This window comes from Castanea sativa, chromosome 1 (genome assembly GCF_040712315.1).
Source record: "Castanea sativa cultivar Marrone di Chiusa Pesio chromosome 1, ASM4071231v1".
In the NCBI taxonomy this organism is placed as follows: Eukaryota; Viridiplantae; Streptophyta; class Magnoliopsida; order Fagales; family Fagaceae; genus Castanea; species Castanea sativa.
The window spans coordinates 27,468,433-27,491,758 of NC_134013.1; the positions used below are offsets into that span (position 1 = coordinate 27,468,433).

General features: G+C 39.1%; 3 protein-coding genes across 3 annotated transcripts; 1 reads left to right on the top strand and 2 right to left on the bottom strand.

The window, feature by feature from the left end:
* Positions 1-1,025: 1,025 nt before the first annotated feature.
* On the bottom strand, positions 1,026-3,559 carry LOC142642702 (beta-carotene isomerase D27, chloroplastic). Its single transcript, XM_075817115.1, has 6 exons — positions 2,869-3,559; positions 2,398-2,490; positions 2,009-2,070; positions 1,689-1,795; positions 1,361-1,456; positions 1,026-1,289 (listed from the first exon to the last, which is right to left on the bottom strand). Exons 1-6 carry the CDS (start codon positions 3,256-3,258, stop codon positions 1,240-1,242), a joined length of 798 nt encoding a protein of 265 aa, XP_075673230.1. The 5' UTR covers positions 3,259-3,559; the 3' UTR covers positions 1,026-1,239.
* A 2,127-nt stretch (positions 3,560-5,686) lies between these two features.
* On the bottom strand, positions 5,687-6,181 carry LOC142623982 (fasciclin-like arabinogalactan protein 17). Its single transcript, XM_075797473.1, has one exon. It carries the CDS (start codon positions 6,179-6,181, stop codon positions 5,687-5,689), a length of 495 nt encoding a protein of 164 aa, XP_075653588.1.
* A 6,978-nt stretch (positions 6,182-13,159) lies between these two features.
* Positions 13,160-14,269, top strand: LOC142623992 (uncharacterized). The gene is made up of 2 exons (XM_075797485.1): positions 13,160-13,348; positions 13,502-14,269. Exons 1-2 carry the CDS (start codon positions 13,160-13,162, stop codon positions 14,267-14,269), a joined length of 957 nt encoding a protein of 318 aa, XP_075653600.1.
* The last annotated feature ends 9,057 nt before the right edge of the window (positions 14,270-23,326 follow it).

The following is a 23,326-nucleotide window of genomic DNA, read 5'->3' on the forward strand; positions in this document are numbered from 1 at the left end:
CTTGCACATTTGAATGTCCCCTTACATCTTTGGATTGCAGAAGACCCAAAACATTTTCCATGCATCAACAGTAAAAGGCCTTCTCCCCTCTCTCCGTGTGTGTTAAAAATACTTAGTATTCTAAAAAAAAAAAACAGTAAAAGGTAGGCCGCTTCCTGCATCAATTGTACTTCCCTTGCATTCAGCCAAAAAAGAAAAAAATTTGTATGTCCCCTTCAATTTCATAGATAGCTAAAGATATGATTTGCCTACTATATCAACACCACATCAAGAATCATGTGTTGCTAGTACTGGACCAGTAACTACTAACAAGTCAGCAGTCTTGAGCATTTCATCACTTTGCAATGATTTGGTTCCCCAAATTTGTAGGGAAGTATATTGACATTAGACAGACAGAATTTCGCAATTTGGGGACAGAGGAAGAGAGAGACGTTGACTATCCAGTGTTTTGAAACTTAATAGCTATGTGCTCGGAAGTGGTTCTACTCACTTCATTCATGCTTCTCCGATCAACTACGTATGTATGCACCTTTAAGGATACCACTCAAGCGAAGGTACGAATATATGACAGGAAATTGCTAGAACTATTTCAAGAAGAGGTTAACACTAATTGTGGCGTACTCACTTAGCTACTATCTATCTTGCGTAGAGTACTTTGTATATTTCACCTAAATATTCTCTAGGATGAGGCATTGTAAAGCCTTGACAAATACGGCTCTCACTGTCATTGCTTTTGTTTTGAATATTGATTGGAAGCTGTCTGACAAATTTGAGCCAATAATGTAGATGGTTTGATCAACAGATTCCTGAGATTCAATTTAAATCTTCATTAGGACATTTGAAACAACTATGGCAATCAAAGAGTCTCTTGATAATCTTTAGTCATCAGGTGCTCTTTATCTTATGTTCATATGATGGAGTCCTCTGGCTCTAAGTACAGGATTTCCTATCTATTGTCTAGGAAAGAGCATAAGTATAGAAGTATTATTAAACCTAATTGAATTTCAATGTGTTGGATGCTACCATTTTTAATTCTTACTTTTCTCTGATATATGGGAAAAACTTGTACAATTTGTTAATAGATGGAAGGGTACAATCACCCCCGTGAAGGCTGTAATGTATATCATAAATGTCTCTTGAATACAAACCAAGAACACAATATCTGTACAGTGAAATCACAAAAAGAGTGAAATATCTAATTCTCCAATAGGAGATGTCAAAAAGAGTGAAATATCAGTCTCAGGCTTGTAGTTTAGGACAAACACTGGAGCTGGGATTTGAGATGGAGCCTGCAAATGTTGCTATAGTTAGGGAACAGAAAATGTCCATGGACTACATAATAGAAATTGTACAAACTTACAGATATCTGCATAACAAGGCTGTTTGGACACAGGATCCTCTTCAAATGGGGGTGGAACTTGGCCGTACACCATTTCGCAACTCATATCTTCAAAATCTGAGATGAACATGGAAAAGTGGATACATTAAGTAAGAATCTGCCTAAATAATCCAGAACACAATTATTTTTTTCTTCTTTGGGTGTGGGTGGGAGTGATGAATGATTAATGAGATACAGTTTTCACCAACATGCATTTGAGACCATAGAAACTGATATTTACTACAGAACAATAGATCTCTTTATAGGATTTCTAGAAAAGGAAAATTTTCTGACCAATCAGGTGACATACTTGGTATCATGGTTAATGGAAGCCCAAATTCGTTGGTGAAGAAATCTTGAGTAGGAAACTTGCACATGTTCACGCACATTCCTACACACCCGCTGTTCTCCAGATACCTTGGTGGGGAAGAATGTCAAAATTGGAAAATCATTGTTAGTTTTTTATTCTTTATATGAGAAGATCTTCTAATAATGATTTCTTCTCCTTTAAGAATGCTGCTTCATTTGACTGCTGCCAGAAAGGATCGAAAGAAAGGAAACTTGGAACTTCTATTTTCAATGTTTAATGTAAAATGAAAGTTGAATTATTTCTTAGAATTTTGATTTTACCTGCATTTCTTTATAAGAACTCCACTCTGTTGCTTCACCCCATCTACCTCTACTTCCACAACCTAGTGGATGAATGCTCCCCAAATTAATATAAAATAAAGAACACTAAAAGAAGCAGCACAGAAATCTCAAAATAAAAGATGACATATGTCTAGCTGGACATGCATGTAATTCATATAAGTGAAGAATGAAAAACAAGTGTCCTTAATTCTAGTATCAAGTTTAAAAGGAAATTAACTTGAATATGTACAACTAAACTGTAATATTCTATATGGCATAATTCTTCCATTGGGAATAAGTGTGCACATTGCTAACTTTGTGAGAATTCTCACTTGAGGAATACATGTTTAAGGCTATGAATATATAAGAGAATGTGGCAGCATAATTACCTCAGATGGCCCAACTAACCACTGGAAGAAGGGCACTGTCAATGCTGCATTGAATTCTGCAGCCCACTTTGTTGGTGGAAATAATTTCTTGAACTACAGCAACAATAAACTGAGTCAAGCTAAATCCTATATGAGTTGTAACAAGGTTTAGCAATTTAGTAATTCTAATTAGAAATAATACTCTCATTCGCACTTCAGATATACCAGGACAAACCATGATAATCTCTATTTGAATAGATTAAACATAATAAGTCAAAGTTGTATTTAGTGTCAACTTCATTTAAAATTTTATATGATGCGGCAATTTGAAGAATATTATTAGATTTAGGAAATAAAATTATAATCGTGAAAACATGTAAACACCAACGACCGTATCTTCTGTGTTATTGACCATAACCCATTTAAAAACATGTAAACACCAACTGAAACCAAGTGAGAGAACTGCAAATATAAGCATTATTCGTTATCCACCTGAGCAGGCGCACCTGGAGGGAGCATAGATAAGAGCACCTCACGAACCACTTGCCGTTGCTGCACGCGAGACCGTCCTTGCATTACTCTCTTAGACACTTCCACAAAACTCTCATAATCATGATCCCACCACCTATTCTTCTTAGTTTCTGTCCCAGCTTTTGCAGGAGCTGCAAACTTCTCCATCTTCCTAGCAAAGAGTGTCATGAATGCCCTCTCAAAAAACCCATCATTATACTTTGTTTTTTGTCCTAGAGGAGCTGGCTCTCCTGATGGCTCTGCAATCCCACATCGGATAATATTTCCTTTGCTTGGTCTATGGCTACGCAATGGAAACTGTTGAGGAGGAGAAGGCCTAAACTGGACAACTTGAAGGCTTAGGACCACCATCAAGTTTTCAGTGTATTGATTTTTGTCCAAAGAAATGAGACTAAAGCTCTCAACTGAGCACTAAAATGAAGACCACATAACACACAAACTGCATTGAGGTTTATACTTCTAAGGATTCTCCTTGTTCTTTTTAATAGTATTAACCTTCAATAAGATTTATGTAGTTTCTGGGGATCCAGGAAGGCTAATGAGGATATGGTTGGTTGAGTTTGCTTTGTTTCCATGGGACAAATTATGGCCATACATGCCACTTTTATCTATCCCTCTTTTTACATCTTAATAATTTGATTTCACCCCCCCCCCCCCCCCCCAATGGCTAAAGTAGCCACATTTATATGCATCAATTTCAAAGCACATTCAGGTATTTTGGAGATTTTTTATTGCTGAAATTGATGCTTGAGAATGAGAGCTATATAACGCTGGCCTCAAAAAATTGTGGTCCTGATCGAAGTAGAATTAAGCAACAGTATCAGGATGGATATGAGGCTAAAATAGATGCCACGATTGAATTATATAAACTATAAAACCATGTGAATGGGGGGATATGAGGATCGAAGTCCAACCCAGGCTTGTATTACTTGTAATTGAGCACAGATTGCACAAAAGATTCAAGTCATTTTCCCACGGAAAAAAACACTATCATTGTAGACTACAATTTGTATATTTTATGAATTGAAAAAGCTCTTACAAGTGTCTTTCTATGGAAACTTTATATGTGCATTCTAAACTACCAAATTCTGCCATCAATACTCTAATTCAATTAATTAGCTATTTCACCCGATTGTTCAAATGCTTGTCTAAATTAACAATTTTTTGCTATCTAATGTGTTGGAGGAACTTTTTGCCAAATTAGTTAGGAAAATTACATTCTTTATAAATTAAAGTGTTGATAATCCGAGAATTGGAGGAGGAGAATTTAAACTTGAATATTTTCATTTTGAAAACACAACAAGATACTAAATAAATTACAAAGCTCTTGACTTCTAATCGATAATGTACTTTACAAATAAGTCCTAGTAGTTTTAATTAACCATTCATTTATTTATTGTTTTGGTCCAGAGTCCAGACTAAACTGATGTGGGCTCAGCAATGTTAACGCTGCTGAGGTTGGATCTCTGACTCACCAAATCATTTCGAGGTTCAGTCCAACAAGTTCAAGCCCAAGGAAAAAACAAGGCATCTCTTCGTATTTGTATTTAATATAAGTGTTACATCATTTTAATTTTTTTTATGAGAAGAAAGTGTTACATCATTTAATTAAATTGATTTGGACTTTGTTGACTCGTCAAGTATCACCATAAAGACTAGGCTCCACCATTAGTTGCCGTAAACACAACTCTACGTAACATATTTTTGTTATTTTTAAATGTTATTATACGAAATTAATGAAATATAAAAAGATTTTTGTTGGGGCGTGCTCGTGGGCCAATAATTCACCCCAATCCACAGGCATACAATTACTCCCAGGCCTTCTAATTAACACAAACCAGTTAAAAAGGCCCATCCAAGTCACATTAAAGCCTTTCGAGCAAAATCTTTTTGTCTTATTAAGAATTTAAGACGGTTTTACTTAGGGTCCGTTTGAATACAGCTGAAAATTGAAAACTGAAAAATATTATAGCAAAATAATTTTTGTGTAAATAGTGCCTGAGACCTATTTTTAATAAAAAAGTTGATGAAAAGTGAAGTTTGTGAGTCCTAAAAATAGTGCACGAGACCTACTGATATGCACTATATATAAAAGAAAAGTCAACAACTGCGACTTAAAAAATAAAAAAAAAACTTGTAAATGCAGACGTGGGAAGCGCAAGACGCGCTTCCCAAACGTACACTTAATATTCAATAACTATAGTACTTATAAAAAAAAAAAAAAACTATAGTACGTGATATTCTTGGCGCGATGGTAATTTTATAAAGGCAAAAATGCAAAACTGGCTTTCTAATTTTCAACATTTTTCATTTCAGTCCTCTAACTTTAAGTTTTGTCATTTTAGTCATCTAAGTTTCAATTTTTGTCAATTTAGTCTTATGTTAAAACTCAGTTAAGATTACCGTTAAACCCACTTAGAAATGACTGTTTTTACAATTTTTTTTAATTTTTTTATAAATTTCGAAATTAAAAGAAAAAAAGAAAAATCTGTAAAAAAAAAAAAAAGGTTTGCCAGTAAAAAAAAAATCTAAAAAAAAAAAAATCAGAAGAAGACACCGTTGTTGTAACTGTCATCGTTGATGTGGTTGTTGATGATGATGATGAAGCGTTTATTGTTGTTGATGTCGGTTTCTTCAAACGGTGAGTTCTCGGGTCGACTTCCGGGGCTCCTTCGGGTTTGACAGCGGAGATTGAGTGGAGGCTACGGCGTTTGTTGAAGTCATCTTGTACGGACTGCGGGATGAGCAAGCGTTTGATTCCGTGGATGACTTCGTCGGGTCAGGTCAGGAAATCCGGGTGGATGAGCATCGTGTGGTCAACGGTTTTGTCTCCGGTCTCATCGTGGTGGGTGAGGAAGAGGTGGTCGTGTGAGAGAGTGCGGTGGAGTTGAGTTGACTCGGGGAGAGTTGGCCACTGGTTGGATCCGATCCGAGTTGGGATAATGTGGAACATCAAGAGCTTTTGGAGCAACTTGAGATTACCAAGCTTGAGCAAAAAGCGCTTGAACTCAGGGTCGAGATCGCGTTCCAGAGCTTCATTTCTGGGTGCGAAGATTGTGATGTTGTGCTTGCCGACAGTCTCCTCTAGCGTCTGCAACAGCAAGGCCTTCTCGACCAACTTGGCGAGCTTAGTGTAATGCGAGTCCAGAAGAGCGACAAGGACCGAGTTGGAGTTTATTTGGCTGGAATTATTCGCCGGAGAGGACGATCTGGTGTTGAGATTTTCTGGCAATGCGAGGCATATTCCGACAAAGAGGACGAGAATAGACAACATAAAAACGAGCCAGCAACGGTGTCTTGTTCACTTTGATAGTGGTATTCCTTCAGATTTTTTTTATCTTTTAATTTCAAAATTTTAAAAAAGAAGAAGAAGAAGGGTAAAACGATCATTTCTCAGTGAGTTTAACAATAATTTTAATTGAGTTTTAACATAAGTTTAGATTGACAAAAATTGAAAGTTAGAGGACCGAAATGACAAAACTTAAAGTTAGAGGACTGAAATGAAAAACATTGAAAGTTAGAGGGTCAGTTTTGCATTTTTGCCTTTTATAAATATAAGGGATTGTGGGGTATGGGAGAGAAGAATCAGGATTAGAATTTTTATATTATATAAAAAATTTTATGATATGTCTGATTTTTTATAAGAAAAGCTTTGGTTTTTTTATAAGGAAAAAAAAAAAAAAAAGTATAACAAGTTGTGATTGATAGAATAAATTGAAAAACACACCTTGGAAATAGAGGATTGTGGAAATAGAGGATTGTTATTCAAGGCTTTCATGTACTCTCACAAATTCATCAACATTATATCAAGTACAATTTCATTATTTGCTCGAAGTTATTTTTATCTCACATTTAAAGGTCAGTTTGGGTAACGCTTATTTTGTTGAAACTGAAAACTTATTACTGAAAGTACTGCAGATAAAGGTAAAAGTTAGCTGAAATAGTACATTGGGGCCCATGAATATATAGTACAAAAAATAAGATGAATAGTGAAATAATTGTCATTTTTCATTGGTATCCAAACGGGGCTTAAACTAATAAACTAGCAGCAAAATAATAAGCACCACCAAATGCGCACTAGAATTATTGCATTATTTGCTCAAAATCATTTTTTATCTCACATTTAAACTAATAAACTAGCAGCACATAATAAGTGCCACCAAAGGCACACTAGAATTATTATAATTATAAAATTAGTGTCAAAGCTAAAATTTTAGTTTAAAAGGGGCAAAATTAAAAAAAATTAAAAGACAATAAAGAATGTAGTATTTGTCTCTATGGAAAAATTAAATAATAAAAAAAGAAAGAAAATCATATTTTATTAAACGTTGTGGCGTATTGCACAGGTAATTGATTAATGTAACCTAAAGAAGTTAAAGAGCTTAAACAAATAGAAATTCAAATATATTAATATATCATTTTTATCTTTTTATTTCAAATATATTTGGGAAAACTTTTCTTTAAGACCCTTAGGATGGAAAAATTATTTCATACACCAAGTGTTCTATACCTTTTCACATAAATGTAAATTCCATGTATGAGAATCAAATGTAAGGTCCACATTTATGATGGCTAAGATGTTTTATGGCTGGAAAGAGGAAATTTCTCACCCTCGACCCTTGGCACTGGCAGTGGAGGAGCCATGTTAATAATCCAAAAATACACACATTGTAGTTAATGAAAAATAGTGATATGTATAATTTTATTTTTAAAATAAACTATTTTACGTATATGCATGTGAATGGTCAAATTAGTTGGGCTTATAACCCCCAAATCTTTTTTTTTTTTGGATTGGAGCCCCCTAAATCTTGATTTATATATATATATCAGCTATTTAAATTAATTGAAAATTCATAAGATTACAAAAATTTGTGGTTATTTGAACAGTTATCTAAAAAATAAATGGAAAGCAAATAAGGATTTAGTCCTTACATTTTACGTATTGTAATTTAAATAAAGACGTTTAATTTTTTCGTAAAATTTGTCAAGTTTAATAAATACATTTTTATACTACTATATGCCTATACGGTGTAGGAATATAATATATTCACTTAAAAAAAAATAGCTTATGTGTAGTGTCGGAGCGCATTAGACAAGGCCTAAGAGTGACATGTGGATGTATGTTGTATCCATGTCACATGCAATTTATCAAAGAAAAATCCTAGAAATATAAAAAATTTCATAATTTTTGTCACAATTTATTACGTGATGAGTTATGAGTGGTAGGTCTATTATGGATTTATATTTTCATTACTCACAACTCACCACGTGATGGGTTATTGTAAAAATAGTGAAGTTTTTTAAATGCTATGATAATTGATCTTTACTGAATCAGTAGACCAAATGCAAGCATACAAGGGGGAAAATCATAACTATTTTAATATGTCATAAAGAACAAATTCATGGCTCTATGCATGCATAGAGATGGCATAGAAGAACACTTCTCAAATAAATAAGGCCCTGTTTGGATTTTTTTTTCATCACTCATCACTCCTCATTCAATTTTCGTCACTCATCACTTAAAATACCTCAATTTCATATACCCCACCCGTTTGGACACTGATTTCAGTTTACATCACTTAAATATTTCAACCTTTTGGTGGTACCTATACCTGATCACTAAGTCAGACCCATCTGTTAGCCTATCCGCAAAACCCATTCTCCATTTCCTTCACTTCTCATTTCCCCTTCACCCTTCAACAGAGTGCCCCTCCCAAAACACAAACCTGAATCCATAAAAATAGAAGAAGCTCGGACGTGTCGCCGAGTTGCATGTGACCGGAAAACGCCGCAAGTGTGTGATCGGCGCCTCCAGGAGGATCCGGAACCTAAATGGCCCGCTCTAGAACCAGAATTGCCTCCTCGAACCGCCTTAAACTCGAGTAGATCACCGCCAAAACGTGATGGCTCATCGCCAAGTCCAGACTCAGCTTGCCATCATCTCCACCGGAACATCGCTCGAACGACTTCGAAGCCCAGAGCGCATAGTCGAGAGCCTTGTTCGGTCCCTCGCTGAAGGCGATAGTGTCACGCGCGAGCTCGGCGGTCACCTCGGAAGCGGAGAGGCGGGTTTGGAGTTCGAAATAGAGTTTAGGGGTTCGGAGCTTTGTTGGGTCGGAGTTTGGGCCTGGGCTTGGGTCGGAGTTTCGGGGACGAAGATTCGGAGCGATGTTTCAGGTGGAGTTTTAACGAAGACAAGGCCTGGTATGCTTGGATTTGGGAATGGAGAAGAGTTTTTGTGGGTTGGGTTTTTAGTGTGAAGGAAAAAGCTGTTGGTGGGGACGTGAAAGGGAGAGCTGGACTTGACAAGGCACTGACTGTGGGTCCATGCATGTATGTTTAATTACGAAAATGCCATTGAAAACTAAGTTTTGGAAACTGAAAACACCTAAAATATGTTTTTAGTTTCCATAACTCATCAATCAAAAATTAGAGAATTGAGTGATGGAAATAAAAACTGAAAACAAATCTAAACAGAGTTTTTTTTTGTGGGACTCACATTTTAAATTATGGGTGATGGAAATAGAGTTATGAGTTATGGAAATCATAAATCCAAACAGCCTCTCTCTCTCTCTCTCTCTCTCTCTCTCTCTCTCTCTCTCTCTCTCTCTCTCTCTCTCTCTCTCTCTCTCTCTCTCTCTCTCTCTCTCTCTCTCTCTCTCTCTCAATATTACTTTGCTCGTCATTGGATAAATATTTACAAAGAACCACATGCAGACTGAAACCAAAAATGGCTCTCTTACCACTCAACAGCTCATCTCTGTTCAGTTTCACTGCAAGTCAACGTTTAATCGTCTTCTATATATATACACATGGACTTCAGCCAGGGTTGGACCATTTAGAAACCTTTTTTTGGGGTCAAAATCTCGCAGCGTTGGGAAGGCAAAATCATGTGCATGTCAGCATGTGAAAGAAATAAGTCAACAAACTATGATTTCTGTGTTTTCCAGTGGGAATTGGACTTTTGGAACTCATTCATGTCTGTGGCTCACTTGTCACGTTAACGGGGTCTGAAATTTAAGCTGGCTGTCTCAGCAGCATAACTGTATCTTTATTCAGAATTGGTGGTGGTTGACTAACAGAGTAAAATTGTTTTAAAAAATCTGCTAAAAATTAAAATTAAATAAAATTTTGTCATGGGGAAGCAATAGTCAACAACATCTAATTCGAATCCATTGATGATGGTTCTGAAAGAAATTATTCTAGCAATAAGAAAGTGAGGGAGGGGTTGACTTCTCTTGGGATTTAATAGCTAGCTGTGTCATAAAACCGTTTATCTTTGTTTATTCCGATGCTGCCATGCATTAAGCTTTAAATGCCAGGGAAAAAAATTTCTGGAATGATGCTTCTTCTACTAATTGTTAAATCTTGGAGATAATATTACTGCTTTGTGGTTTCAGCCTTTCAGGGCTTTGGTTGTATCAACTATCAAGTATCAAGGAGTTCTATCATACTGCAAAGGTTGAATTGTTGAAAGATAGTCGTTTGCACATTCTAAAGCCAAATGATACTGGTCCATATGGAGTTTTGTTGCTTATAAATTAAGAATACGCGTAGCAGTAATGAACGCAATATTTTGTTATGTATGGCACCTCACATATGGACAGATCACAAAATCAAGAGAAGCAATTGATATTTTTCGAGAAAAACTAACTCCAAAATGCAGTTTAACTCAATAATATGATTTTCATCATGCTTTCTTAGTCAATGTTAAGTCATAAATAGATGATTTTACATTCATATTATTAAAAAAAAAAAAAAAAACATAGTCTCCATTTGGCAAATATTATTTTTGCCAACTTATTTTACTATTCCACTTATTTTTGGAACTATTCATAGATCTCACCGTACTTTTTAGTACTATTTATAAGTCTCATTGTACTATTTCAGCTAACTTTTACTTTTATCTATAGTACTTTCAACAAAAATGTTCAGTTTCAATAAAATAAGCAGATCCCAAACAAACCTATAGACATGTCTTCTATTAGAATTAAATAAGATTTAGCATAGGCTCCTTTCCCGTTATTGTTTCTCCAGTTTCAAAACAGATGCATCATATCTAGTAGTTATTTAATATAAGGATGTTCATTAAGCCACGTCACATGAGCAAAATTTTATCCCATTTAATAGAGATTAACACAAAACTCTGCTTCTCGAGCTCAAAATTTTCACAAAAAACCATTTCACTAAAACCTCTGAGCAACCCGTTAAAATATCTAACAATTTCAAAATTTCCCAATCATTTGAATTCCAGCCCAACAAAGAAGATTTGCTTTCTATTGAGTGTACCCAAGACAATAATCTTCACATCATTCCAAATCTAGTGAGACCACAAAACAGAACCCCTGTTGATTTCAACATATTGTGTAGTAGACTAAAATAATTTTTATAAAATCCTAACTTGATTATGAAACTATACTATCACATAAATTATTCCAGTCTTTTATGTTTAAATTAAATTAAGATATAAAGACTTTCAAAAAAAAGAATTATAAGATTCACTGTCTAGAAATTATTGAAAAAAAAAATACATATATATATATATATGTGTGTGTGTGTGACTACATAATAGAGTTATCTTCAAAAGAATGATCCATAGTTATAACTATTGAAATCTGCCAAATTGTTTCAAATATCACAAAGAAAAAAAAAACCCAAAAATATCGATGTTAAAACTAAGGACAAAAAATTAAAGAGTCAAAATAGTCAAAACCTACAAATTATAGAAACAAAGTAAAAAAAATGTGACTATAGTGTTACCTTTAAAAGAAATAATTCATCACTATAGTCGTGGAAATTTGTCAGATAGTTTCAATATTGCAAAATAATATCTCAAAAATTCATATGTCAAAACTTCTGAAATGCCAAAAAATATTAAAAAAATCAGAAAATTCATTATTTAGATATTATTGAAACAAAACAAAATGTATATATAACTACACAATAGAGAATGATGGGACTGACGAAGTTGAACACAGACGAGCCCGCCTCCACAGACGAACCTGACCGATCATCTGTGTCATTGACGAGAACATTAAGGCCATTCAATGTTGCCAATAATGTCCCGGACCGTTACAGGACCAGCTGGACGAACCGGTGGAAACGCATTAAAACCCATTACTCCTCCAGAGACGTTATCAGGAGAGACATTAACACCCCAACGGCTATAGTCCACAAGGATATATAAAGCCCTCACAACACCAATACAAGGTACACACATCATCACAACATATACTAAGTTATTCTTGATATTTGGACTGCTACCTTCTTTCACACTGACTTTGGCATCAGAGGCGTTGTGGCAGGCACCACACCGGTGACCATTCGAGTAAGTTCTTGCTTCCATAGGTTCGTCAGAGTACAACCGGCACCATCTGGATGAACCCCAAAGCAACCGACGAGATTCTGCTTCATCAGTTTGGCGCCGTCTGTGGGAACGATTTTCTTATACAACAAGAACGCGGTTCCTACCAGCTCCAGATGGAATCCAACCAGGACTCAGTGGCCTTGGCACAGCAAGTTCGAACTCTCGCGGCCACCGTCGAAGAACTCACCAGACAGAATCAGGAAATGAGACAAATGCTACAGCAGGAGGAGAACCGGTCAAGAGCTGTCCAAGAGGACGAGGGGGACAGCCACGGAAGGAGTGACCGACGGAGGACCGTTACTCCAGAGGAACAACATTCCGACAGCCTCCAAGAAATGAGAAAGGAGATGGACGAATTAAGAAATGCCATCAAAGAGAAGACGGATCGAAGCCTAGATAGAATGGTTAGGGCGGCGAACTCCCCTTTTACCATGGCGGTCTTAGAACGACCAGTACCAGCAAAATTTCGGCTGCCTCAGCTCAAGCCTTTTAATGGGCTCAAGGATCCCCAAGATCACCTTAATACTTTCAAGACGACCCTAGGCCTTCAACAGCCCCCTGATGAGATCATGTGCCGTTCCTTCCTTACTACGTTGAAGGGAGCTGGAAGAGAATGGTTCACGAGACTGCCCACTTCATCCATCGACAATTTCGAGCAGTTAAGTAGTGCCTTCCTGCGCCATTTTATCGGGGGGCAACGTCCCAAAAGACCAGCGGATCACCTACTCACTTAAGCAAGGAGAGAGGGAGACCTTGCGGTCGTACGTGAAACGCTTCACTCGAGAGACCCTAGAGGTGGACGACAAGGTCCAGCTGACAACATTTAAAGCAGGGCTTAAGTCCAGAGAATTCGTCGTCTCACTGGCAAAAAATCCGCCCCGGACAATGGCGGAGATGCTACTGAAAGCCCAAAAGTACATGAATGCTGAGGACGCATTGGCAGCCATCGTAGACGAAGAAAGGCTGAAGAAGGAAGGAAGGAAGGAAGACAAACGCAGGGGACAAAAGAGGGAACGCCCAAGCCGTCGAGGAGGTGACATTGACAAACGAAGGGACGAGAAAGCTCCACGACTGGTAAAATTCACACCTCTAATTATGCCTATTGACAAGATTTTGATGCAGATCCAAGACCAACGTTACCTACAATGGCCGAGACCCTTGCATTCGTCACTAAACGTGTGCGACAAAAACAAATATTGCTGGTTCCACAAGGATCACGGCCATTAGACGGAGGATTGCCGAGACTTGAAAGGACAGATAGAAGAGTTGATACAAAAAGGAAAGCTTCAGAAGTATGTAAAAAAGGGGGAATCTGGCAGGTTCAGGGAGGTCGACAAGAGCCAACGCGAATCCTCGTCCAAGAATGAGATTCGCCCGTCCCAACCACAACAGGATGTGATCGGGGAGATAAGCACAATCGCAGGGGGGCCATTCATGGGGGGATCATACAAGTCACTCAAGAAAGCATGTCAGAGGCAAGTAAACAGTGTCCATATGGAACCCCTATTGAAGCAAAGACGGACAAACCAGGATATATTCTTCAGCGAAGAGGATGCTCGGGGAGTAAGGCAGCCCCATAACGACCCCTTGGTTATAACACTCACAATTGAAGGGTTTAACACTAAGAGGATTCTCGTCGACAACGGCAGCTCCGCAGACATCATGTACTTACCGGCTTTCCAACAGTTAAATCTAAATCCTGGTAGATTGCGCCCATTCGATTCCCCCCTCGTCAGCTTTAGCGGAGACAGAGTATACCCCAAGGGCATTATGACGCTAAAAGTCATAATAGGCGCCTACCCGAAGCAGCAGACCCGTCAGCTGAACTTCTTGGTGGTAGATTGCCCCTCTTCATATAATGTGATCATTAGGAGACCCACGCTCAACAGGTGGAAAGCAGCCACGTCCACCTATTGCCTAAAGATAAAATTCCCAACCGAAGTCGGAGTCGGCGAGGTAAAAGGAGACCAAGTTTTAGCCAGAGAATGCTACTAGGCCGTGCTGGCTGCAGGGGAAAACCACACATGGACGATCGAGGGAGAAAAAGAAGACAACATGGAAGCCCTGGAAACAGTAGAACTCGTCGAGGGGGAAAATGCAAAGGTGACGAGGATAGGAATGACCTTAAGCCCTGAGCTGAGAAATAAACTTGTCCACTTCCTTAAGGGAAACTTGGACGTATTTGCATGGAGTCACGAGGATATGCCCGGTATACCACGCCAAGTAATCCAGCACAAGTTGAAAACAGACCCCGAGAAAAAGCCCGTCCAACAGAGACAACGTGTCTTTGCCCCCGAACGAAACCGAGCAATCATAGACGAAGTTAACAGGTTGTTACAGGCAGACTTCATCCGAGAGGTTTATTATCCCGAGTGGTTGGCCAATGTCGTGCTGGTGAAAAAAGCAAATGGGAAGTGGAGAATGTGCGTGGATTTCACGGACCTGAACAAGGCCTGCCCGAAGGATAGTTTTCCCCTGCCGAGGATAGATCAATTGGTAGATTCTACGGCTGGAAATAAGTTACTAACATTCATGGATGCTTTTTCAAGATACAACCAGATAAAAATGGCTGAGGGAGATCAGGAAAAAATTGCTTTCATCACAAGTTGAGGGCTCTACTGCTACAAGGTGATGCCCTTCGGATTGAAGAACGCAGCAGCAACATACCAAAGACTAGTAAACAAGATGTTCAGCAAGCAAATTGGTAGAAACATGGAGGTGTATGTAGATGATATGCTCGTCAAGAGCAAAGAGGAATTGACATACCTGGACGATCTGAGAGAGACGTTTGATACCCTTCTAAAATATTAGATGAAGCTGAATCCCAGTAAGTGCGTGTTCGGGGTAGCCTCAGGGAAGTTCTTGGGGTTCATGGTGTCTTAAAGGGGAATAGAAGCAAATCCGGAGAAGGTACAAGCAATACTCAACATGGCGTCACCAAAGACCGTTAAGGAAGTCCAAAAGCTCACAGGGAGGATCGCTGCACTCAATAGGTTCGTCTCTAAAGCAACAGACAAATGCCTCCCCTTTTTCAAGACATTGAAGCAAGCTTTTTCCTAGACTGAGGAATGCGAGGCAGCGTTTCAAGAGCTCAAGCGTTACCTCGGCAATTCGCCCGTCTTGAGTCCCTCAAAAGCAGGAGAAAACCTTTATTTATACCTGGCAGCATCAGCCACGGCCGTTAGCGTGGCCTTAATTCGAGAGGAGGATAAAAAGCAGCTTCCAGTTTACTACATCAGTCAAGCCTTCCAGGGAGCAGAAGCCAGGTATCCCAGGATTAAGAAGATCGCGTTCGCCCTAATAGTGGCTTCACGAAAGTTACGACCATACTTCGAAGCACACCCTATCCTTGTAATGACGGACCAACCTATCAGAAAATCCATGAACAAACCTGAGGCAGCTGGAAGAATGGTCCAGTGGGCAATCGAACTCAGCCAGTTCGACATCGAATACCATCCCAGAACGGCCATCAAGGCACAAGCTCTAGCAGACTTCATCGCTGAGTTCACCCTTCCAGAAGATGACGACGGCAAAGACGAGGTAGAACAATGGACAATTTAGACTGACGGCTCATCAGCCCAAAAGAGGGGGGAGTAGGGGTCATCATAAACACCCCCGATGGAGAAAAAATCAAATATGGAGTCTAATTAAAATTCTCGGCGACCAACAACGAGGCCGAGTACGAAGGGATACTGACGGGACTAAGACTTGGCAAAGCCCTTGGGATTAAGAACCTGCTTATTCAGAGCGACTTCAAGCTGGCAATAGGGCAGATCAGGGAAGAGTATGAGGCAAAAGAGGAGAGAATGCAGAAGTACCTCAAGCTAACGAAACATTTAGCCCGTGGGTTCGATAAGTTGGACTCCGTTCGGATCCCGAGAAACCAGAATATGGCGGCAGATGAGGTTGCCAAAATGGCCTCGTCTGAAGAAGAACCAACGAACAGTGAACTTCTCATGGAGATTCAGAAACACCCCAGCATCGAAGAAGTCCCAATATTCTCCATTCAGAGCGTAGGTGGTTGGATGACACTAATCGTCTCATTCCTTCAAGACGGGCATCTCCCTCGTGATTCAATGGAAGCCAGGAAGATTAAAGCAAGAGCGGCCAGATTTACGATTTTGAATGATACCTTATACAAAAGAGGCTTCTCCCTGCCCTATTTGAAGTGTGTCGACGAGGAAGAAGCCAAGTACGTCCTTCGTGAAATCCACGAAGGGATTTGCGGAGACCACGCCGGGCCTAGATCTCTGGTAAGCAAAGTTGTTAGAACAGGATATTTCTAGCCGACCATGTTGGTAGACGCTACGGAGCTCGTCAAGAGGTGCGATAAGTGCCAAAGGTTCGGGAATGTCCAGAGGCTGCCAGCATAAAAGATGACGAGGATTACCTCCCCGTGGCCATTCGCACAATGGGGGATTGATATCATCGGCCCATTGCCCCAAGGAAGAGGGCAGGTAAGGTTCCTGCTCGTTGCTATCGACTACTTCACAAAATGGGTCGAAGCAGAAGTGATAGGGACGATCACAGAGGCGAGAATCCGTAGCTTCGTGTGGAGAAATATAATTTGCAGGTTCGGGATTCCAAGAACGATTATTTCAGATAATGGTCGACAGTTCGATAGCCAGGGATTTAGAGACTTTTGCTTAGGACTAGGTATCAGCCACAAGGTCTCGTCACCTGGACACCCACAGGTAAACGGGCAAACGGAAGTAACTAATCGAACACTGCTCAGAATCATCAAAGCCCGGCTAGACGAGGCAAAGGGCGCGTGGCCCGAAGAATTGCCCAATGTTTTGTGGGCCTACAGAACAACAGCAAGAACCCCAAAGGAGAGATGCCTTTCAGGCTCACTTATGGCACTGAGGTGGTAATCCCAGTCGAGGTGGGTGTGGCCAGCGCTAGGCGAGAAGTATTCTGCGAGGAGAGCAACGACGACCAACTTCGAATCAATCTGGACTGCTTAGACGAAGTAAGAGACAAGGCCTCGAGCATGACGATGAAGTACCAACGGAAGATGACTGAATACTATAACAAAAGGGTCAAGCTCACAAGACTTGAAATTGGCGACCTTGTCCTACGCAAGGTGACTACTGCAACTAAAAACTCCGCCCACGGGAAGCTCGGTCCCACATAGGAGGGACCTTACAGAGTCGTGCACTACTCCCGGCAAGGCAGCTATCATTTGGAGACCCTAGACAGGCAGAAACTCTCGCGACCCTGGAACATTGAACACTTGAAAAAGTACCATCAACAGATGTAACCTAAGAATGTACCCATTCCTTAAAATTAATGAAATAACGATTCAAATAATGTGTTCATACAGGTATCGTCAGTAGAAAATTCCGGAAACCCACTACGGCCTAGACGGATGTACATTACTGACGAAGGAACAAAGATAAAGAAAAACGCCTAAGTAATAAGATTCCGCATAGACGGATGTACATTACTGACAAAGGCAAAACATCAAGAAAAATGCCTAAGTAATAAGATTTCGCATAGACGGATGTACATTTACTGACGAAGGCAAAACATAAAGAAATGCCTAAGTAATAAGATTCCGCATAGACGGATGTACATTACTGACGAAGGCAAAAACATAAAGAAAAATGCCTAAGTAATAAGATTCTGCGTAGAAGGATGTACATTATTGACGAAGGCAAAAACATAAAGAAAAATGCTTTAGTAATAAGATTCCGCGTAGACGGATGTACATTACTGACGAAGGTAAAAACAGAAAGAAAAATACCTAAGTAATAACGTTCCGCCCAGATGGGTGTACAGTACTGATGGATAGGAAGAAATTGACGAGCTTATATGGATACACAGAAGAACAACATGTGTAAGTAAATACAATATTATAAAAGCCTAGAAACCAAAGGCAATCACCATTATTTTTACATTTAAAAACCCATAAACACTGGGCTAAAGATATGCTTAACAAAAAATTTAAAGATGTTCTGGAAGTAGAGCCTCAAACATGTCAAGCGCCTTTAAAAAAAAAAAAAAAAATTTTCTGAACAAGTGATAAGGTCAAACATCTGGAATAGCATCGTCCTCGGCAGGGGCATCAAGGGCAGGAGCTTCGACGACAGGGACATCAACAGCAAGAAGGTCTCCAGGAGCGTCAGTTGCCGCGGCTTGGGCAGCTTCGTTAGCAGAGATCTCCCTGTCCACTTCCTCCATGTCCAGCGTCTCTAAATCTACCCCGGAAGGGTGCTTGATGCAGTACCTCCTCAAGAGCTCGAACCCTTTAAAATACCAGCTGAAGAGCACAGAGTTGTACTTCTCAGTCTGCTGGAAGCCTTCGATAGCCCTGGAGGCGATGACCTTGATCTTTTTCTTCGCGGCTGCAAGCTGCTCGTCCTTTTCCAGTTCCAACTGCTGCTCAACCTTAAGGTCGTCACTTAGCTTCTTGACCTCCTCCCTAGAGTGGTGAACGTCCTCCATCGTAGCTATCAAATCCCTCTTCAGCTTCGAGTTCTCCATCTCCAGGACCTTGATCCGAGAAAGCGAGGACTCGACCTTGGCTTCCTGAGCCAGATACTCAGTTGAAAGGTGAACAGTCTCCCCCAACACCTAAAAATTAAAAAAAGAGAAAGGACACGCGAAGGAATTTAATCCTAGCACACCTATGTAAAAAAAAAAAAAAAAAAAAAAAAAATATATATATATATATATATACACGTCACCTAAAACGAGCAGGGTACCTGGACGAGCTTATAGATATGACGACTCATCAACTCATTTGGGGTCAAACCCGAGAACACCTTTAGGTCTTCTGCGGTCACGACCCCATGAGCCCGGTCCGTTGCCAACTTCTCGTCGTCCCAAATGGTGGACAAGCAAGCAGCCTCCTTCCCTCTATCTGATGTACGAGGACTTTTCGAAGCGGGTGTTGGGATCTCTTCAACCGAGGTGGCCGGAGAAGCCGTCCTCGTCGTCTCGGCGCCGAAAATCACGGGAGTAGCCGAAGCAGTCGGAGTGACGGAAGAGACTTTCCCTTTGACACGGACCACCTTCTTCTCGAGGTTGGACAGGGGTTCGTCCTTCTTAGTTCGCATCTTCTCGTACATGCCCTTGTTGAATTTAGTTGTCATCTCTGTGAAAGAGGAAAGTTTTATAAAGGAGCCAGTCAAATAAATACGGCTACAAGATCGAGTCTGACGAACTTAGGTGCTTACTCTTCTTTCCCTCAATATCAAGGCTCCGCAGGACGTAGGGGGATGGATCGGGGCCGAGATTGTAAAAGGCAAGTGTCCGCGGATCTACTAAGTTGTCCTAGTTTTCAATGGCCGTCTCAACACGCTCCTTGTACCTGCTTTTTAGCTTTGGCCTCCTTTTAATTGCACAGGAACGAAAGAAGTTAGTGACGGTAACATCGGGTCCAACAAAAAAAAAAAAAACAAGAAAGGAGACTGACGCACCTAAGGTCGGGGTTCCCCAACGACGAAGCAACTTGGGAATCTCACCCCAGTCCTGGCTAGAGGGGGTCTCAAAATCGTCTCCAGACACAAACACAAATCTGGACTTCGAGTACCTGAAGGACGAGGGTAAGCCCTTGACGATCCTGGTTCTTCTCTCCCAAGGTACTAGCTCATAATACCCGTATTCTTTGGACTCTTTTAAACGATATAAATAGACAAGCTCGTTTACCTTGATCATGTCCCCGTTAGCAGCCAACCATATTTCCATACAGTTGACCACTATTCTCCATGAATTGGGCATAAGCTGCCCAGGAGCGATCCCCAAATTGGCTAAGAGCTCCTTTGCAAAGAGAAAAGGAAAAAAGAAAGAAGAAGAGAAAGCATACCTCAAGGAAGAGAAGCAAGAAGCCCAGCAACCAAACACGCACCAACTTAGAGAAAAATGAAGAAATAGATGAAGAAGATGCTCAAAGGGATAAACTGAAATTTGGAAGAAAATGAAAGGTAAAGTAGGAGAAGAGGAGTTTAATAACCAAAAGGAAGAAAAACCAAAAATCGGCAGGAAACCCAAGGGTCATGAGGACATTGGCCTTCTCCAACCACACATGCCACGTGGCCACGACCCATGTAACGCCGCCACTACGCATTCAATGCGGCACGAAATCCCAAAGGTCGAAAAAAAAAAGAGAGGAAAAACTTTTCATCTCCCACGGCCGTCAGGAAACTCACTGACGACCATGGAACTCGGGGGGCAGCTGATGAGACTGACGAAGTTGAACACAGACGAGCCCGCCTCCACAGACGAACTTGACCGATCATCCGTGTCATTGACGAGAACATTAAGGCCATTCAATGCTGCCAATAATGTCCCGGACTGTTACAGGACCAGCTGGACGAACTGGTGGAAACGCATTAAAATCCATTACTCCGCCAGAGACGTTATCAGGGGAGACATTAACACCCCAACGGCTATAGTCCACAAGGATATATAAAGCCCTCACAACACCAATACAAGGTACACACAACATCACAACATATACTAAGTTATTCTTGATATTTTGACTGCTACATTCTTTCACATTGACTTTGGCATCGGAGGCGTTGTGGCAGGCACCACACCGGTGACCATTCGAGTAAGTTCTTGCTTCCATAGGTTTGTCAGAGTACAACCGGCACCATCTGGACGAACCCCAAAGCAACCGACGAGATTCTGCTGCATTAGAGAAATATAAGAAAAAGATGGGTTACCTTAAAAAAAAAATCTTACAAACAAATGAACCCAAAAATACATATATTAAAACTTCCAAAAGGCAAAAAGAGTTAAGAATCAAAAGATTCAGAGCCTACAAATTATAGAAAAAAAAATGTGACTATATTGTTATAAATCCAACCAAAAATCGAAGTTTGATAGATCTAAAAGCACCTACAACTAACATTGGAAAGTACATGATCCAAAAACTTAAATTTGTAAACAATCTTAAAACCAAAGCAATAAAATTTGAAATTGCATATAGTCTTATTAGCCATAAACACCTACAAAATACAAAGATTCATCAAATGATAGAAAAACACCCAAAACTAATATTGGATAGCACATGATTAGAATCTTAAATTTGTAAGTAAATCCTAGACCCAAAGCAATAAAAATTGGAACTGCATGTAGTTATTAACACCTATGAACTAAAAAGATTTGTCCTTTCTTAATTTGTTTCTAGATCTTACATGAAGTTAGCTCAAAGTTAGCTTCGGAGAAGTTCATCATGTTGGGATCGTGAGCCATGAATTCGTTCATCAATTGTTGCTTTTGGATCTCATCTTCTCCACAAAATTTTTTTGGTTTACACGTTTGTATTTTGTGTTTTAGGTCTTCTACCCAATTAATTCTTAAATAGAAGAGAGTGAAGATGGTGGGAGAGTGTTATCGTATTTGGCTAGAAGTCTAACTTGCATTAGGTTTTTTTTTTCATCAATTAATTATAATATTTATTTAATATGGGACTAAATTAATGAGAATAGGTAAGAAAATTATCTTATTTTTGTAGTGATATTTTATATTTTAATACTGGGATTAAAAAAAAAAAATCCATAGCACTCGTTTTGTACGGCCAAATCTATTGTATTTTAGTTTAAATTCTCTGCACTTGCAATTGTGGGAATCTTTGGCATATATTCATTCGGGTAAAGTCTTTTCCTACATTGAATTAAATTGGATTGTACATAAATAAGTGTTTACCGGATTGAATTATTTTTTAAATATTTTTTTAAGTAATGCTTATGTGTAAATTTGTGGAGATAAATTATCAATGTTTGAGTTTAAGTTGGATTTGTTAAAGAGATAGAGTTTCACTCCTTATTAAGTTTGGATTAAACAAAAATAATTTTGTTTAAAAAAAATGATAATGATGAGTTTGAGTTTAAGTTGAACTTGTTAGAGAGATATAGTTTTACTCCTTGTTAAATTTAGACTAAATAAAAATAATTTTATTTAAATATATTGTGCTGACGTGCATGAAAAATTGTGAGAGTTTTAGAGGTTTCGGTCCAGATGTAATAAATCTGTTTTAAAACTAGAGATAACGGGAGAAACAATAATGGAAGAGGAGCTCATCCCTAAGATTTATTCAAATACCAACCTAACAATTATATTCCCCCATTATATATTAAACTAACTCCAAATAACTATAAATTATAATCTTAAAAAATAGTAAAAAGCCATAAAATAGAAGTACATAATGTATTGTCATCATCCCAAACATAAGGATTCTTGTCATTTGACTCCTGTAAAGTGAATAAATGATATACTGTGGTCCTAGCATTGCTCTTTTTTTTTTTCTTTTTTTTCGCTTGAATCATGTCAGTGACTCCAAGGACAACCTTAAAGGTTTTGATATCCTTAGCAGACATATTGGGATGGTTTTGTGGCTTCAACCTTAATCAACAAATAGAGACTCTGTTGAGATTTGAATTCTAAACTCACATGTCGGTGAAAGTAGGTTTAGGGCTCTTTTGTTGCACATTGCACAAACTCTCTAAACCTCTCCTTTTTCAGTTGAATAATAAGTTTCCTTTAATACTTATGTGAGAGGTGCACAAATTTGTAGGCACCAGCCTAAATAATCAACTTGAATTAAATCAAGTTTCTTATGTGTTGATCAAGTAGACCTCAATCAAGGGTCTGTTGTGAGGTTTGTCTTGATCGACTGAGACTCAATCAAAGGTGAGTCGAAGAAATAAACACTTCTCTTGACCTGATTCCTGAAACTTGATCTTATACTTGAAAATGACGCTAAAGTTTACAACTCAAACAGGATGCATGTCATGAAATTAATTTGCCAACAATTTAAACCTATCAGATATGGATCAAGTATATATATATATACTACAAATTGGGAATAACAAAAACCTAATTTTATATATTCTATACTTCATTAATTGTAATTTACGCCCACATTTTGCAAAGTAACTATTACTACTTTGTGATAGGGTGTGAGTGGGGCCTAGAACTAAATATGAAATTGCAAGGTTACGTTAACTCAGATTTAGTTGATAATATTCATATTAGCAATGGAGTACAAATTTTCTTGGATGAGTTGGGTAAGAAGCAAGAGAATAGCATTCTACACTA